General features: G+C 47.0%; 1 protein-coding gene across 2 annotated transcripts in view; it reads left to right on the plus strand.

Moving 5' to 3' along the window:
* The window catches only part of CDAN1 (codanin 1), a 191,774-nt gene that overhangs the window by 54,133 nt on the left and 120,013 nt on the right, over window positions 1-17,628 (plus strand). For both annotated transcript variants that reach the window (XM_029598691.1, XM_029598690.1), the window contains exons 8-9: window positions 11,971-12,080; window positions 12,881-12,970. In XM_029598691.1, the coding sequence (XP_029454551.1) occupies window positions 11,971-12,080; window positions 12,881-12,970 (200 nt within the window). The remainder of the gene's footprint in view (window positions 1-11,970; window positions 12,081-12,880; window positions 12,971-17,628) is intronic.

The raw sequence follows: 17,628 nt of genomic DNA on the forward strand, positions 1-17,628 counted from the left end.
TGCAAGCTGCCTTATTCCAGTCCTAGGAGGAAATAACTCCTAGTGAACCAAAGCTTGAAACAAGAGTTTTGGAGAGCTTTATATGAGGATTCCATAGAGCACAACAGAGGCGCAGAATGGTTACACAGCACACAAAAAAATATGGAAAGGTTTCCTGCAAGACATAAACCTACTATTTATTTATTTATTTAACAGTTTTATATACCGAAATTCTTGTAAGGGGTTACAAATCAGTTCGGTTTACATTGAACAGAACCAGTGCTTCAGTAAATGAAAGCAATTACATTGAACATTAACAAAGCTTCAAAAGAGAACAATTACAAAGAACTAAAGGATTCCAATAATAAAATGTATTATTAACCAATACAACAAGCAGATAACATTTAACATTTGTATAGAAAACAGTGTCTCAGGGAGAGTAAATATAATACACACGTGATAGCAGAGGCTAAGTAGCAGAAAACTAGGGGTTGACGCAACCATGTATTGCACCAAACTGATATCATGGAACAGAGGGGCATATATGGGTGTCACTGTACAATATAATAAACGGCTAGTGGGGTAATGATTAGGTATATGAACCGTAGAGAAGGCGAATCGCTGAGGATGGCTCGCACCAAGCGAAGCCATCCTACTCTTTAGTTATGAAAGCCATCAAAAGTTGTGTCCCAAGTGAGAATCCTAGAAGTCATCCTAGACTCAAGCTTGTTAGTGCGCTCTCAAATAATTGCTGTTGTCAAGGCATCCTTTTATGTTTAACAATTTTTATTGCATTTTTAACATAACAATAACAAAACAGCATGCTGAACACAGGTGTATCCTTCAGTGTCCAACATCTGGAAGCAGGCATCCTTTTAAATTCAGGACATTACACTGGTTAAAACTTTGGTTAGGGAGTCTTGAATATTGTACAGTGCCTCTTGCTTTACTATTTATGGGCCCAACATCCACACTAAGGTAATTTTCAAAAGGATTTAAGTGCCTTTCAAAAACCTATTTATGCAAAAAAAGTCCAATTCTGTGTGTAAAATCTTTTGAAAATTCATTGGAATTTCCATGGGAGTTGCATGCATAAAAGTAGCAATTTTCAAAGGCCCATTTAAGCGCATAAAGTCCATTTACATGTGTAAAACATTTTGAAAATTACCTTCTTAGAGCATTACAAGTCTCTAAAAATGCAGCTGTCCATATGTTGATAGGCTCTGGTATCCTATATTTAGCAAAATTCACTGGCTCCTTGTTGAGTGGAGAATTATATATAAAAGTTATGTTAATATGTACATTGTTAGGATAAATTGAATCCTTCTGAATCAGTGTTATGCTCTGTATACATAATCCCCCATGGGTTCTAAGTTCATCGTAAGCAGGTTTGCAGGAGGGAGCTTCTGGAGGTTAAATTTAGGCTCTAGTTATAAAACTGAAATCTAGAACCGCCAGGGTTGCATTCTCAAAAATTCCCCTCATTCCATGTGTAGGACCCCAAACAGAGGCTGAGCTCCAGAGTCTCAATGCATGGCAGAGGGTTTCCGATTTATTAGGAACTGGGGAAGAGGGAGCCACCTTAACCAAGATGAAACCAGGCTGCTAGCACTAACATTTAAAAAGGAGATAGATCAGCTTTTAAATTAGACCATGGGGGCAAGCCTATAGTTGCTTAGAAGTTCATGGTTTGGAAGGATATATATTCCAAAGATGCTTTGAAAAACAGGAAAGTTAGAATATCCCAATAGAGAGGTGGTGTTTAATGCTGAAGTAGTGAAGATTGCTACAAAGAGCACCCAGATATGACTAAATTGCCCATATCACTTGCTTACAAGCAGGTTGTGAATTCAAACAGAAATGAAGTAGAAATAAAAATACATACCTTAAAATGTCTGCATGCGAATGCCAGAAATTAGAATGGTAAGATTGTTGAATTAGAATGCATGGAATTATAAAAGGATATAGGCATTTCAGAGGTGTGGTGGAAGGAGAATGATACAGGGTATAAATTATATCGCTGTGATAGAGCAGATCAAATTAGTGTAGGGACGTCACTATATGTAAAAGATGGCATAGAATTAAGCAGGATGATAATCCTACAGGAAACAAAATGCACTGTGGAATCCTTATGGAAAGAAATTCCATGTGTGATAGGTAAGAGTATAACAATGGATGTATTCTACCAGCCATCTGGCCGAAATGAAGAAACAGACTGAAATTCTAGCTGAAATTTAGAAAATCAAATAAATAGAGAAGACAGAATTCCTACAATTAGAACAAAAAAAAAATATGGAGATCACACAAAGCCCTATCACACTCAATAACAACAAAAAAATAATACTAGCAGAGAAAGTACGGAATCTAGGAGTAATAATTGACAGAGAACTAAGCTTGAAACAACATATATCCCTAAAAATAAAAGAAGGATACGCCAAACTCATGGTCCTTAGAAGACTCAAACCACTTCTAACAACCGCCAACTTTTGATCAGTACTACAAGTGTTGGTATTTGCAAGCACGGATTATTGCAATGCCCTCCTACTAGGTTTTCCATACACCTCAGTAAGACCACTACAAATCTTGCAAAACACAGCTGCAAGAGTTTTAACTGGCAAAAGTAAAAAAGAACACATCACAGAAACCCTGGCTGAGTTACATTGGCTTCCCATTGAACAAAGAATACAGTACAAAACACTATGCACCATACACAAATTAATACACAACGAAAACTCAGACTGGCTGAACACAGCCCTTCGTGTACACATCCCCAACAGAAACCTAATATCAGCCAACAAAGCACTCCTAACTATTCCATCAGTCAAAACAGCAAGACTAACCCAGGTAAGAGAAAGGGCATTATCCTTAGCGGGACCCATACTATGGAACTCCATGCCCTTGGAGTTAAGGTTTCAAAGAGAAAACAAAACATTTAGGAAAAATCTAAAAACCTGGCTCTTTAAACAAGCCTTTCAAATAGAGAAGGGAGAATAGAACCCAGGAAAGTGCAAGGAACACCCACACACTCAACAGTAAGAACTAATAGCTCGATACAGTAAAGTGGGGCCGCGGTTACCCTGCTCCTAACCTGCTTTCTACTCACTTTTCGGCCGCGTTAGTCCAACCCGCGATACACTATCCCCTTTAACCCATTCTTACCGCCTCTTTAAATCTTCCGCACGCGGCATGTATATCAGATGTAAACGATCAAATTAGCTATTCCCTCCCATACAGTAATGCGCGCCCCGACTATCGCTATTTTACCCTGCCGTTTTGCCGCGCGTTTAACCTGCTAACTTACCGCCTACCCTTACCCCTGCGTTAGAGGCAGGGGTAATGGTAGACGGCAAACTTTCCCCCAAAAGAAACCGAAAATCCCCTCCTCCCGAAGCGGCTCGACATGTGGCAACTTACCTTTTGTTGCTTTTCAGCCCCTTCCCTTCTCTGCCGCCCTCCGGAGGGGGCAGCCGGCGGCGAAAGTGGCTCGCAGCGGTCCCCCCCGTGCAGGTCCCAGTTCTCCTGGCTCGGCAACAGCTAGGGCTCCATCGGCCCGTCTATTTGGGCGCTCCAGCCTAACCTCTGCACAGCTCCCAGACTTTGCCAAAAGATGGCACCCAACTTGCCTCCCCTCCCCTTACAGCGTCCATAAAATTTATCTAGCACGAGTCTGGAAACCCACCTTACTAGCCCTCCCCCCCTACACAGCACCTAGAAATCTGCCCAGTGTACCCCAATCTAACAATTCTCACTGTCCCCATTATCCAAAGTACGCCGAACACTACCATCACCTGCGATTAAAGCTCCATCATCCAAACGTACTTCAGACCCGCTCCTCCAGTAGGGATGCCAGAATTTAGTTAGGGAGAAAGTGAGCAGTCTGCTGCTACCTGTGAATAGTTGAGCTGCTGCCACAGGCCAGGCGCATGAGAATGGGGGCCTCTTACGGCACTGAAAGCTTCACCCTCACGTTGCTGCAGATCAGGAACAGGAGGGACAAAGAGGGCTGTTTGCGCCCATTAGAACCCTCAAATCGCACTGGCGCGTGTTTAGCGGAGGTGTAGAAGAAGGACTAATTGCAGTCCTTGAGAATCTTAAACCCCACTGCTGCACATCGAGAGGATGTGGGGAAGAGAGGGGCAGATTGTGCTGTCGGAACGTTTGCAGCCTCTTCTGCACACTAAGGAAAGGAGAGGGAAAGCTGGGTTATCACAGTAGTGAGAAATATGCCACGTGCGCTCTCACTGGCTTGACACAGAGAGAGAGAGTGTGTAGAAGTGAGCAGAATGGCTCAAAGGAAGAAAGGAGGACATGGGACTGGGGCTGACAGTATAAGGGGAAAAACGGGACAAGGAATGAGGCAGGAATGAAGGAAGAAAAGGAGACAGGAATCCATGATTGACCTGGTCACAGGGAGTGAAAGTGAATGGCAGCCTATCAGTGGAGAGAAGGAGAGGACCTCAGGATCCATATTGGATAGAAGTAGAGAGGAAAGGAGGGATAGACAACCACCATGGTCCAGAAACAAAGGATGACTGCCAGGGATTAAAGAGGAGGAAGGATGAGAAAATAGCCAGGGTGTGGAGATCTCATAAGCTGCCTTCTCATTGAAAAGCAGGCTATTGTTTGCCTTTTTAAAATTATTTTGTGACTATCATTTTCTATGTGTGTTTATTTTCTTTTACGATTATTACAAAGTATTAAAGAAAAGTATTCTAAAAAGCGGTCAATTTTCAGGGAGGGTGAGTTTTGAAATGTTTTACCTAAGTAAAAAGGCCCTTTTGAAAATAACTATGCCCTGTCACTGAGGGTAAAAATGCCTACACTGTGAACAGCATACATACCTTTTACATACAGGGGGGAAAAAGGAGCCAGGGCTAGGCTGGGGGAAGAAAGTACATGCAGAGATTGAATTTTGAAATTTTTGTGCGTACTCTTATCCATGTACTTTGTACCTGTTTCAAAGCAGGTGCAAATTATGCAGGTACAAAAGGAACCGGCTTTTCCCCGCCAGCCTGAGTTTTCAAAGGGAAACTCCACAGGCAGTTTCCCTTGTGAAGTTAGATTGCAGGTCTGCAGGTTACCAGTGCTGTACGTACCCGGATCAGTCCAGACCATGGGTTGAGCCTCCTGTCCAGCAGGTGGAGACAGACTAAAACTGAAAGGGTATCCTATATCAGGACAGAGCCCACCCTGCAGCCCTTCAGTATTTGTCTGTCTCCGGAAGATAGGACAGCTCAACCTGCGGTTCCCTGTTAGCTTGCCCTTTTCCCTGTGGGGTTTCTTTTCTTGTTCGTGGGGCAAGCTCAAGCAAGTACTGTCTTCTCTAAATTAAAAGCAAAAAAAAAAAAAAAGAGATTTTATTTTTCCTCTGTGTTAGGGAGACAGCTCTGTCTCCCTCGCTTTTGGGGGGCCTAGGGGGACTTGCCCCTTGCTTTGGTCAGCCTAGGCTCCCTTCCCGGTGACCTTGTTAGTCTATAGGGGCGATATTGGTGGTGCCAGTCACTCCCCCTCAGACTCCTGCCTTAACCGAGAAGTTTCATTCCTCGGGTGATCTACAGGGAAGTCTCATTCCCCTGTTTAACAAACAGACAGGCCGATACAGTAAAGCGCGGCCGCGGTTACCCTGCTTCTAACCTGCTTCTTACTCACAATTTGGCCGCGTAAGTCCAACCCGCGATTCAATATCCCTTTTAACTCATCCTTACCGCTTCTTTAAATCAAGCGGTAACCCTTTCCGCCTGCAGCATGTATATGAGATGTAAACGCTCCGATTAGCTATTCCCTTTCTTACAGCAATGTGCGCCCCGATTATCTCCTTTTTAACCTGTAGTTTTGCCGCGCGTTTAACCTGCTAACTTACTGCCTACCCTTACCCCTGCGTTAGTGTGGAGCGTCAGGTCAGAGAGACGAAATTTCATGGGCAAACGACCCCCTCATCCCCCGGGACCCTTACCCTGGCATTAGTGTGGTGTGACAGCAATAGGCAGGCTCCGGTCAAAATCCCCCCCCTCCCGAAGCAAGGCGCAGGGCGAAAATCGGCTCGACATGTCATTAAAACAAAAGTAAATAAAGTATAATAAAAGTAAACTTACTGCATGTGAATTTTATTTGAACAGTCCTCTCTCCCCTCCTCCCGAGGCATGCACTGCGGCTCCCCTGCCTCTCGGGGGCAGCCGGCGGCGAAAGCGTATGGGCGAAAGTGAATGAATGCACGCCTGTACGCGGCGGGAGCCAGCGGGCGTGCTTTCATTCACTCACCTTCGCCGGCGGGCGGGCGTGCATTCATCCAGGCGGAGGGAGCCGGCGGGCGTGCATTCATCCAGGCGGAGGGAGCTGCCGGCGAAGGAGGCTTCCAGCAGCCCCCCCCGCCGGTGAAGGTGAATGAATGCACGCCTGAGTGTGCAGTTTGGGCGCTCAAGGCAGTGCATTAGCGAACGCCGATGTCGCACGCCGTGACGTCGTGACGTCATGCCTTGAGCTCCCAAATTGCACGCACAGGCGTGCATTCATTCACCGCCGGCAGGGGCTGCAGGAAGCCACTTTCGCTGCCGGCTCCCTCCGCCTGGATGAATGCACGCCCGTCGGCTCCCTCCCCTGGATGAATGCACGCCCGCCGGCGAAGGTGAGTGAATGAATGCACGCCTGCCGGCTCCCTCCAGGTAAGGGTGTGCATTCATTCACTTTTGCCTGTACGCTTTCGCCCGCCGTTTTCGCCGCCGGCTGCCCCCGGGAGGTAGGGGAGCCGCAGTACGTGCCTCGGTAGGAGGAGAGAGAGAGAGGACTTTTCAAAGAAAATTCACATGCAGTAAGTTTACTTTTATTACACTTTATTCACTTTTGTGTTAATTTTCGCCCTGCCTTGCTTCGGGAGGGGGGAGAGAACTCGCAATCCCCCCTGGTATCTGTCATTTCAAACCTCATTTGAAATGACAGGTACCAACGCACCCAGGATACTGTATAGTCGCTGTATAGCGCTCTAGACAGTAAAATGGATTGCGCGGGCCTAACGCTTCATAAGCTGCTGGAGGACCGTCCTAAACAGGCTAAGTTGTTTTTTCCCAACGTGTACCCACTTCCGGGGACAACGCAGGTACGACAGCAGGGCATGAGGTTCCTTCCCAAGAGGGACTACTTCCAGGTCGCAGTCTTGGTCTCATTCCTTTTGTGGCCATCGGGCCTTCAGAGACGGTAATCAGCAACATCAGTCTGCCAAGTCGGCTACCCAATGAGATCCGGCAGGTCCATTCCTCCGTGCAAAACGTAGGTGGACATCTCTCTGTTTCACGAGGAATGGGCCCAAATTACGTCTGATCAGTGGGTCCTCAAAGTGATAGAACGCGGCTACGCGTTAGAATTTGCCAGGGACCTACTGGATCTCTATCTCGTTTCTCCTTGTGGCCGACAAAAGAGGCCTGTTGTCTGTCAGACCCTCGACAGGCTCCAGCTTCTTGGAGCAATAGCCCCGGTCCCAGTGGAGGAGCATGGTGTTTGCCAGTATTCCATCTACTTCATCGTATCAAAGAAGGACGATTCCTTCCGTCCAATCTTGGATCTCAAGAGGGTCAATCGTGCCCTCCAGATGCCCCATTTTTGAATGGAGACCCTGAGGGCGGTCATTGCGGCAGTTCATCCAGGCGAATACCTGGCCTCCCTAGATCTGACGGAGGCTTATTTTCACATCTCGATTCGTCAAGAGCATCAGCGGTATCTCCGCTTCCACATCCTGGACAAACACTTCCAGTTCCGAGCTCTGCCCTTCGGACTTGCCACTGCTCCCCGCATTTTTATCAAGGTCATGGTGGTTGTGGCGGCCGCTCTTCGCCGGGAGGGAATCCTAGTACACCCTTGTCTGGATGACTGGCTTGTGTGGGCCAAGTCCTACTCTCTTTGCAGGCTAGCTGTTGACAGGGTCCTAGCTCTCCTCACCTCCCGCGGCTGGATAATCAACTTCTCCAAGAGCAATCTCCAGCCTTCCCAGGTACTGGAATTCCTGGGTGCCCGCTTCGACACCCAGGTCGGGAAAGTGTTTCTCCCGGATGCTCGGGTGCTCAAGCTCATTGACCAAGTGATGAACAATTTTCTTTCTCTCTCGCTGCCCACGGCGTGGGATTATCTGCAAGTTCTGGGGACTATGGCCTCCACTATCGACATGGTCCCCTGGGCTTTTGCGCATATGCGTCCATTACAGAAAGCATTGTTGTCCTGCTGGAAGCCGGTGTCCGAACAGTTCCAGGTGACTCTACCACTCTCCGACTCTACCATCGCAGACATACAATGGTGACTGTTGCCTGAGCATCTCTTGAAGGGGATGCCCTTGCTGACTCCGCAGTGGGTCACAGTCACGACGGATGCCAGTCTCTCTGGGTGGGGAGCGGTCTGTCAGTCCCAGACTACGCAGGGTTACTGGTCCCCAACCCAGTCACGCTGGCACATCAATCGCCTGGAAGCCCTTGCAGTGCGCCTGGCCCTCAAGGCTTTCCTACTGCTGATCCGCCGCAAGGCAGTGCGTGTCCTCTGCGACAATTCCACCATGGTGGCCTACATCACTCGTCACAGGGGTACCAGAAGTCGGCTGGTGGCTCTAGAGGCCAGCAGGATCTTTACCTGGGCAGAATGGCACCTGGATCGCCTGGCGGCCTCCCATATAACAGGCAAGGAGAACGTACAAGCCGACTTCCTCAGTCAACAACGCCTCGACCCCGGCAAGTGGGAGTTGTCCGATGGAGCGCTGGACCTGATTGTCCATCGGTGGGGCCCTCCTCACCTGGATCTGATGGCCAACCTGAGGAACGCCAAGGCCCCCAGAATCTTCAGTCGTTGGAGGGAGCATTGCTCGGAAGGCATGGATGCTCTGGTACTCCCTTGGCCTTGCGACATTCTCCTCTGTGTTTCCTCCGTGGCCTCTCGTGGGAAAGATTCTCAGAAGAATAGAGCTACACTGGGGCCTGTCATTCTCGTGGCACCCGAGTGGCCCCGCAGACCGTGGTTCGTGGATCTGAAATTCTGGCGTCAGACGGACCTCTTCACCTCGGCCACCTCCCCCGCCTCCTCAGGCAGGGTCCCGTATTTTTCAACCAGGCGGATCGCTTCTGTCTAGTGGCATGGCTTTTGAACGGCGCAGATTAAGGAAAAAAGGCTATAAAGAAGAAGTGATCTCCAGTCTTCTTCGGGCTCGTAAACAATCTACCTCTCTAGCCTATGTCTGTTTTGGAAGATTTTTTAAACTGCCTATGCGGATTCGGGTGTCTCGGCTCGTTCGCCATCGGTTTCTATGATTCTCTCTTTTCTTCAGAAGGGCCTCTCTAAGAGTCTTTCTTTCAGTTCTTTGCGCATTCAAGTCTCCGCTCTTGGTGCCCTTTTGGGCGCCGTCGATGGTCATCCGTTTGCTTTTCACCCGGATGTCGTCCGTTTCCTCAAGGGCGCCAAGCATTTGAAGCCGCCCATCCGGGCCATTTGTCCTTCATGGAGTCTCAACTTGGTTCTTCGGGCTCTGTGTGCAGCCCCCTTCAAACCCCTCTGTCGGGCTACCTTTAAGGATTTGAGACTCAAGACAGTTTTCCTGGTTTCTATCTGTTCCGCTAGATGAGTGTCGGAGATTCAAGCATTATCCTGTCGGGAACATTTCCTGCGTTTCTCTGAATCGGGAGTATCTCTCATAACTGTCATAACTGTCCCTTCCTTCTTGCTGAAGGTTGTTTCTTCCTTTCATGTTAGTCAATCTGTAGAACTCCCTGCATTCTCTCCTGAGGACATTGCGGAAAGTGACCTTCGCCGCCTCGACGTGAAGCGCATTTTACTCCGCTATCTTCAGGTTACCAATGACTTTCGGGTCTCTGACCACCTCTTCGTCCTGTGGAGTGGTCCGAACAGGGGTAATCAGGCCTCTGAGACTACCATTGCTCGATGGTTGAAGGAGGCGATCTCCTCGGCCTACATCTGTCAAGGTTGGGCAGTTTAGGAAGGCCTGAAGGCGCATTCCTTGCGTTCTCAAGCTACTTCCTGGGTGGAGAGTCGAGCGGTCTCTCCACAGGAAATATGCAGGGCCACTACGTGGAAATCCCTGCATACCTTTGCTCGTCGTTATCGCCTGGATGTCCAGGCGCCGGTGTTCGGTTCTTTTGGCCGACAGGTTCTTCGAGCGGGACTGTCTCGGTCCCACCCTTTGTGGGGAAGCTTTGGTACATCCCATGGTCTGGACTGATCTGGGTACGTACAGGGAAAGGAAAATTAGTTCTTACCTGATGATTTTCATTCCTGTAGTACCATGGATCAGTCCAGATGCCCTCCCGTGTTTTCTCCGCTCGAACTACTTACTGTTTTCTCCTCTCTTTAGGAATGTCTCTGCATGGCTATTTTGAGTTCTCATTGAAGGCACCGGAAGCATCTCCTATGATAAGGGCTCGTTATGCAAGAGCATTTAGTTACACAGTTCATGCAATTGTTCTATTGTTTGATTATACAACGACTTTAATAGTTATATTATTACTTGCTTGACCTTATGCTCGTTACTGCTTTGACAATGGTTATACTGAAGGGCTGCAGGGTAGACTGTCAGTTTTAGTCTGTCTCCATCTGCTGGACAGGAGGCTCAACCCATGGTCTGGACTGATCCGTGGTACTACAGGAATGAAAATTATCAGGTAAGAACTAATTTTCCTTTACTAAACTGGTACTTTTTTGAACTTGCTTCCCTTTCCCCATTGCAGCTGGAGTGGAAGGAGGAATGGCCTCAGCCTTCAGTTATGAGGGCAATTTTTTTGAATAGCTTTGGACATTGCCCTCCTTACATAATCAGTTTAGATCAGTTTTATATATTATAAATGATTCTGGCGTGCATATCATTACTACTTTTGTTAGGCATGCAAAAGTGAGAGATGTGTGTGGGGATACATGACCCTTTCTGAAGCTGAAAAGGGGTCTGTGTACCCTAAAAGTTTGGGAACCCCTGATCTAATCCACACAACCTGGTACGAGAAGTTATTGTGATGGGGCCGCTAAGCAATGGTGATCATAATGCAATGAAATTTGAAATCATCCCTGGAGGGAGGACATTAAGTAAAACTATTTTGTTATGGGTTTGTCAGTTGCTTGGTTTTAATTCTTATTACTACCTTTAACATAAGGCTTGGGGGTAACCTGCACGGAGTGGCAGTTATTACCCTTAATAGAAACATGGAGGAAACTTGCACTTAGCGGCAGTTGCTGCCATAAGAAACTTGCTGGGCAGATTGGATGGACCATTTGGCTTTTTTTTCTGCTGTCAATACTATGTTTCTGTGTTATGATCATTTAAGGCTGCTGCAAGTACTTGATTTCTGCTTCTAGTGCTAAATAGCCATCAGTGCAGTTCTGTAGCTCAGATTGTTAGGACACTAACTAAAATCATGAGAGGTCTAGAACGGGTAGATGTGAATCGGTTATTTACTCTTTTGGATAATAGAAAGACTAGGGGGCACTCCATGAAGTTAGCATGTAGCACATTTAAAACTAATCTGAGAAAGTTCTTCTTCACTCAACGCACAATTAAACTCTGGAATTTGTTGCCAGAGGATGTGGTTAGTGCAGTTAGTATAGCTGGGTTTAAAAAAGGATTGGATAAGTTCTTGGAGGAGAAGTCCATTACCTGCTATTAATTAAGTTGACTTATATAATAACCACCTCTATTAGCAATGGTAACATGGAATATACTTAGTTTTTGGGTACTTGCCAGGTTCTTATGGCCTGGATTGGCCACTGTTGGAAACAGGATGCTGGACTTGATGGACCCTTGGTCTGACCCAGTATGGCATGTTCTTATGTTCTAACAATTTCATAATTTCCTGGCTAAAAGGCCACAGTCTGCAGAAAATTGTATAGAAGAATATTTCTGCTCTTTCTCATGTTTCTCAAAAGCCAAACCTCTTCCTACATCAGCGAGACCTAAGCTCAGCTATAAAAAAAAAAAAAAGTGTAACAATCTTTTTGTGGTGTGTGTCGTCCCCCCACCATTAGGTTTCCCTTTTGCTGCCTTCATGCATACAGTCGGTCTCCTTTCAGCCAGAAACTGATAATCGTTCCAACTTTCCCAGTGACAAAGCATTCCACATCTTTAAGAAACAAAGGTAAGGTATTCATTTTGTTAATGCTGTAGTTCTGCATGATCCAGCAAGAGGTCAAAGCAGCTGGGCGGGTAGGAGGAGTGTGGCCCATGCTTTGTATGATAGTTTTAATAAATCTAGAAATTGTTGAAATGAAAAGGAAAGTTTCAGTATGTTACAGTTGGCTGAGGTCTAGGGATTCTGCCTGGAAGGCTAATACTTGTTAGCAGTCTGCCCTTTTGTGTGCATTTCTTAAATAAATTTTATAATAGAGAGTGGAGCTTATTGATGGATTAAATGCCTTTGCATGCCAGCAGTATCCTCTTGCTTTTAGGTCAGCTCTTCTGTATAGTTTGAGGCTGTAAGACTATGGTTGTAATAGGTTGTAACATGCACAGTAAGTGTCCCTAAACAGTTTGAATGGATTTAACCTTAATGCTAGTGCATCTAAATTTATATACCAATAAAACCGAAAGGGGAAGAATACAAATGTACTAAATTCACAGCAAAACAAACAAACAAAAAAAAGTGTGATAAAACTATTTTATTTGAATTCAATTACCTTTTAATCTGAGACCATTCATAGGAGTTACAATAAAACGTATACAAAGTCTCTACAATCCATCTTCATCTAACCCAATTGCTAGAGAACATAAAGGAATGCAAAAGCAATCCCATAATAGTATAACAATGTTTTTTGGACCTAGGATCAGGTTTTTGGGTTTTGATTTTTGCTTCAGGCCAGTCTTGTAAGAGCCAGTAGATGGAGATTCAGCTTTTTGAACCTCATAATCTACCACTTCTCTGTCCTTTTTGTTCCACAGAGATATTTTCTATGAGTTACTGCGTGAGTGGGAAGATAACCACAAACAACCTGGCTGGGACTTTGAAAGATGCCTTGGCAACAGGATCAGGTAGGATCACATTTTTATCAGTTTTGTGTACCAGGCAGTATCTGTGCAAGCTTCCTTAATTCAGATCTCAATGACATCCTCCTTATGGTAAAAGTAATTTCGGCTTTGTTCATTTAGTCTTCAGTTCTCAAATTTGATAGCTTTGACCACTCTGATTTCAGCATCTTGCCAGCAGAAAATAATAAATGTATCTTGCGATTCAGAAATCTAGTGGATGTTTCTTTCTCACTGTCTTCTCCAGCACAAATGGATACATAGAAAGAGCAAAGATTGCTGTAGAAACTTAACTACTCGGTCACAGCTAGTCAAATGTCCTCCTTATTAACTAACTTAAATTCCAAATACTAATCTTTGCCCAAGTCCCAACACAGCAGGACTTCTCATAATGGCTGCAACCTCTCCTCTATAATTTGAAGGGGAACATCTCCATTCACCAACATTTCCCTGTACGTACCTGGATCAGTCCAGACTCCTGGTTTATTCATCCGTGCCAGCAGAAGGAGACAGAAAGTAAAACTGACACTGCTTCATATACCCTGGTGCCACCTGCAGTTCCTCTGTATTTCTGTCTCCAGCGGATGGTGGCTGGTGCATAAACCTGCAGTTTTGTTAGTCTGCCCAGTATTTTTTTTTCTCTTAACTTTTTTTTTTTTTTTTTATTTCTCCTTTGAGCCTTCCTCCTAAGGGTTGGGGTTCCTCTTAAGGGATCCCTACCCTGTTTGGTTGAGGCGGATGGGCTGGGGGTCGGTGACCCTTTTGAACGCCCGGTCCAGAGTTAGCCATGGGGTGCAAATCTGGTGGTCCAGATCCTTCCCTGTCACAAGGTCACTGAGGTGGCTTACCTTGGCTCACTTTGCTGTTTTTCCTTTGGCCTTTCCCTCTCCTTTTCTTTTGCTGAATTGAGCTGGACAGCTATCTTCAGTGCTGGAAGCAGGGAACAGTATTGAGGCTGCTTAATTTTTTTTTTTTTTTTTTTTAATTAAACTTCAGAGTAAGCAGGAGCGGTGAGGGGACTGCAGCAGTAAGGGCGGCTCTTCTCCCCCCCCCCCTGCACGTTTTTCTTTCTGTTCGGGGTGTCTTTGTTTTTTTTTTTCCAGCTCGGGGCTCATGGTCTTCCCACGTGCCGATGGTGAGGGTGGACGGCCTGCTGCGTGTGTGGAGCAGCTGAATCGCTGCTGACTCTGTGCGGCCTGCCTCTCGGGGGGAGGGACCGTCTAAACTCCTGGAACCTGCAGAATGGAAGAAATTCAGGGCCGGCTTGCAGCCCTCGGCTCCCATAACTGTGGGAACGCCATATTGGAATCCCCGTCAGGCATGCCCGTGCTGTCACAGGCCGATGGCGACTTTCCTTCTTGGCTTTACCCGGTCCACCCGGGTCCTGTTGGGGGACAGGGGGACTCTGAGGACTCCCTGGGACATGGTCCCCCACCTGTGGATGGGGCGTTGTTGCAACCTCAGTCTCTCTCCACGGTTCCTCATCCCTTTTCGCCCTAATCTAGCCTGCTTCTCCATAGGGCCTATTTGGCACAGCAGGAAGTCTTATTTTGCAGCAGGGAGGGTCAAGTCTCTCCAGCTTTGTCTCCAGAATTCGGTCGGGGACATCGCTCTCGGGGGAACCCAGTGGTGGACACTGTGGCTAAGGATGCAGTCCAGGGAGATGATGCGGACCCGGTGCCGGCAGCTGAGGGGAATGACCCCAAAATCCTCTGTCTGTTCCGTAAGGAGGAACTTGCTCCTCTTATTCCCCAAGTTCTGGAGGAGCTTGGCTCCAGCCCGCATCAGAGGACTCTAGCAAAGATGGTGTGGATCTGGTGCAGGAGGGCATGAACCTTCCTTCGGCTTTTCCGATCATACGTCAATAAAAAAGATGTTGAATTAGGAATGGGGTGCTCCTGTTGCCGGCTTACGGATTGGCAGGGCAATGGCGAAGCTTTATACCTTGCCGGAACAGGCCTTGGAGCTTTTTGCACTTCCCAAGGTGGACGCGGCTGTCTCGGCGGTCATGAAAAAGATGACCATTCTGGTTGCGGGAGTGGCAGTGCTGAAGGATGTTCAGGACCGCAAGCTGGAGGTCCATCTTAAGCGAATTTTTGAGATGTCGGCTTTGAGTCTCCGGGTTGACATTTGTTCCAGCTTTATGCAGAGAGCTTGCTTGCGCTGGGTCCAGCGTCTTCAGGATGGTCAGGTGACTGGGGGTTCCCAGGGAGTCAGGTTGATAGATTGGAAGCCGCGGTAGGTTTTGTGGTGGATGCCTTTTATGATTTGGTGTGGATCAGAAACTGGACTTGAAGCACATGAATGCGGCGTTGAAGATTCCCCGATTTTGCTGTAGAAAAATCCTGGCGTGTCTGAAGTTGATGGAAGCGTACCTACACTTTCTGATTCGGCGAGATCATCAGCGCTACCTGAGGTTTATGGTCTTGGGGCAACATTTCCAGTTTCAGACGCTTTCGTTTGGGCTGGCCACGGCGCCCCATATCTTCACCAAAGTCATGATGGTCATGGCGGCAACTTTATGGCGCCATGGAGTCCTGGTCCATCCTTATCTCGACGATTGGCTCATTTGGGTGAAGTCTGAGAACAATTGTTGCTCCGCTCTACAGACAGTGCTTTGGATTCTGCAATCCCTAGGCTGGGTGATGAATTTGGCCAAGAGCCACTTAATCCAGTCTCAAACTCTGGAGCATTTGGGGGGGCGCGTTTCGACACAAGTCAGGGCAAGGTTTTCCTGATGGAGGAGAGAGAGTGTACAAGTTACAAAATCAAGTTCAGCACTTGTCAAAGTTGCATATACCCAGAGCCTGGGACTTCTTGCAGGTCTTCGGTTTGATGACTTCAACGCTGGAGCTGGTACCGTGGCTTTTGCTCATATGAGACCACTTCAGAGAGCTCTCCTAGTACAGTGGAGTCTGTTATCAGAGGCATTTCATCAACCTGTGTGTCTAACTCCTCCTGCCAGGGAAAGTCTGTTTTGGTTGCTTCAGACACCCAACCTGGTGTGGGGGGGTCGAATTGGAAGTTCCGGATTGGGTCATAATTACTACAGATGCCAGTCTTTCTGGTTGGAGAGCAGTATGCCAGAGACAAGCGGCCCAGGGCACCTGGTTGGCGGAGGAGGCTTCTTGGTCTATCAATTGCTTGGAGACCAAGGTAGTGCAGTTAACATTACTGCCTTTCTGCCTTTGGTTCAAGGGCGCTTGGTATGGGTTCTGTCGGAAAATGCGACGACCGTAGCTTACATCAGCTGGCAAGGTGACACCAAGAGTCATTCAGTAGCACGAGACTCAGGAGTTGATCCTTTGGGTGGAGCAACATCTAGTTCAGATAGCAGCATTGCATATCGCAGGGGTCGAAAATATCCAGTTGCAGTCTTCTTGATCCAGGAGAATGGGAATTGTTGGACATAGCGATAAGGCTCATTTGCGAGAAGTGGGCCGTCCACACGTCGATCTGATGGCGACTTGGCACAATGTGAAGGCTCCTAGCTTTTTCAGCAGATGGAGGGGAGTACGGGGCCGAAGGCATAGACACTCTAGTGTTGCCTTGGCCTCGGGGAGTTCTTCTGTAATTTTCCCTCCGTGGCCTCTGGTAGACAAGGTCTTATGAGTCTAGATCCATTCGTTCAGATCTCAGAAGTAGGGGTGTCTTTGCGGATGGTGCCATCTTTTCTTTCGAAAGTGATATCTGCCTTTCATATCAATCAGACGGTGGAGCTACCGGCCTTTCCAGACTTAGGTGCTTCTGAGGCTCATGCACGAGAGCTTATAGGCTGTTGGACGTCCATAGAGCTTTGTCTATCTCAAAGTCACAAATGATTTTAGAATGTCTGATCATCTTTTCATTTTGTGGCATGGTCCAAAGAAGGGTACCCAGGCCTTCAAGACTACCATTGTGAGGTGGCTTAAGGAAGCTATTGGATCGGCTTACATCCTCAAGGGTAGGCCAGTGCCAGATAGTATGAGGGCTCTCACTACTATGTCTCAGGCGACCTCTTGGGCGGAGGCTTAATTGGTTTCTCCTCAAGAAATTTGTAGAGCAGCAACTTGGAAGTCGCTGTATACTTTTGCAAGACATTATAGGCTGGATGTGGGGGATTGAGAGTCTCTGTCATTTGGCGAAAGTGTCTTGCGAGTGGGACTCTCCAGGTCCCACCCTCATTAGGGAGTTTTGATACATCCCAGGAGTCTGGACTGATCTGGGCATGTATAGGGAAAGAAAAATTGGTTCTTATCTGCTAATTTTTATTCCTGTAGTACAACAGATCAGTCCAGAACCCGCCCAATTTATGGAGGTGGAGAGTTGTCTGCTCAGCTGTTCTATTTTTTAGATAGAAGACTTATCTACCAAGCTTTTATACAAAGTTTACTAGTATTCTTGGAATTTTCTAGTTCTTTTTTTGAGTGCACATTTTGTTGGATTTAGCTTTGGTACAGCTCAATACTAAGGAACTGCAGGTGGCACCAGGGTATATGAAGCAGTGTCAGTTTTACGTTCTCTGTCTCCATCTGCTGGCATGGAAGAATAAACCAGGAATCTGGACTGATCCATGGTAATACAGGAACGAAAATTAGCAGGTAAGAACCAATTTTTCTTTGTTCCTGACAAAGTGGAATTGACTTAGGCTGTTGCAGTGGCAGCAACCAGGACTTCAAGTACAA

This window comes from Rhinatrema bivittatum, chromosome 4, assembly GCF_901001135.1.
Source record: "Rhinatrema bivittatum chromosome 4, aRhiBiv1.1, whole genome shotgun sequence".
Classification (NCBI taxonomy): domain Eukaryota; kingdom Metazoa; phylum Chordata; class Amphibia; order Gymnophiona; family Rhinatrematidae; genus Rhinatrema; species Rhinatrema bivittatum.